At 52.3% G+C, this 287-nt stretch overlaps 1 protein-coding gene across 1 annotated transcript in view; it reads right to left on the bottom strand.

The window, feature by feature from the left end:
• cacna1ib (calcium voltage-gated channel subunit alpha1 Ib) overlaps positions 1-287 on the bottom strand; it is a 103,389-nt gene that overhangs the window by 21,307 nt on the left and 81,795 nt on the right. Inside the window, exons 33-34 of the mRNA XM_019861719.1 lie at positions 279-287; positions 83-219 (exon numbers count right to left, since the gene is read on the bottom strand). The exon at positions 279-287 is cut by the window's right edge and continues 439 nt beyond it. Of these exons, the coding sequence (XP_019717278.1) occupies positions 83-219; positions 279-287 (146 nt within the window). The remainder of the gene's footprint in view (positions 1-82; positions 220-278) is intronic.

The raw sequence follows: 287 nt of genomic DNA, 5'->3' as shown, positions 1-287 counted from the left end.
GTGTGTGTGTGTGTGTGTGTGTGTGTGTGTGTGTGTGTGTGTGTGTGTGTGTGTGTGTGTGTGTGTGTGTGTGTGTGTATACCTCCCGCGCGTGTCCGTCACAGTCCTTACAAACGGGGGAGTAATGATGGAAGACTGAGCCGGAGAGGTTGTCAATCATGTCACCTTCCATTGAGTCTTTGATAAGCAGAGACACGCTATCCAGCCACTGGCTCTCCTTGAACATAGACGCACACCAAAACACAGGAACATTTTCATTTGTGGCCCTGGATTGGGGGGGGGGGGGG

The sequence above is a fragment of the Hippocampus comes genome, unplaced genomic scaffold (assembly GCF_001891065.2).
Source record: "Hippocampus comes isolate QL1 unplaced genomic scaffold, H_comes_QL1_v1.1 scaffold7, whole genome shotgun sequence".
NCBI classification, from domain to species: domain Eukaryota; kingdom Metazoa; phylum Chordata; class Actinopteri; order Syngnathiformes; family Syngnathidae; genus Hippocampus; species Hippocampus comes.
The sequence above is the reverse complement of the archived record's forward strand: the minus strand, read 5'-3'. Positions and strand labels throughout refer to the sequence as shown.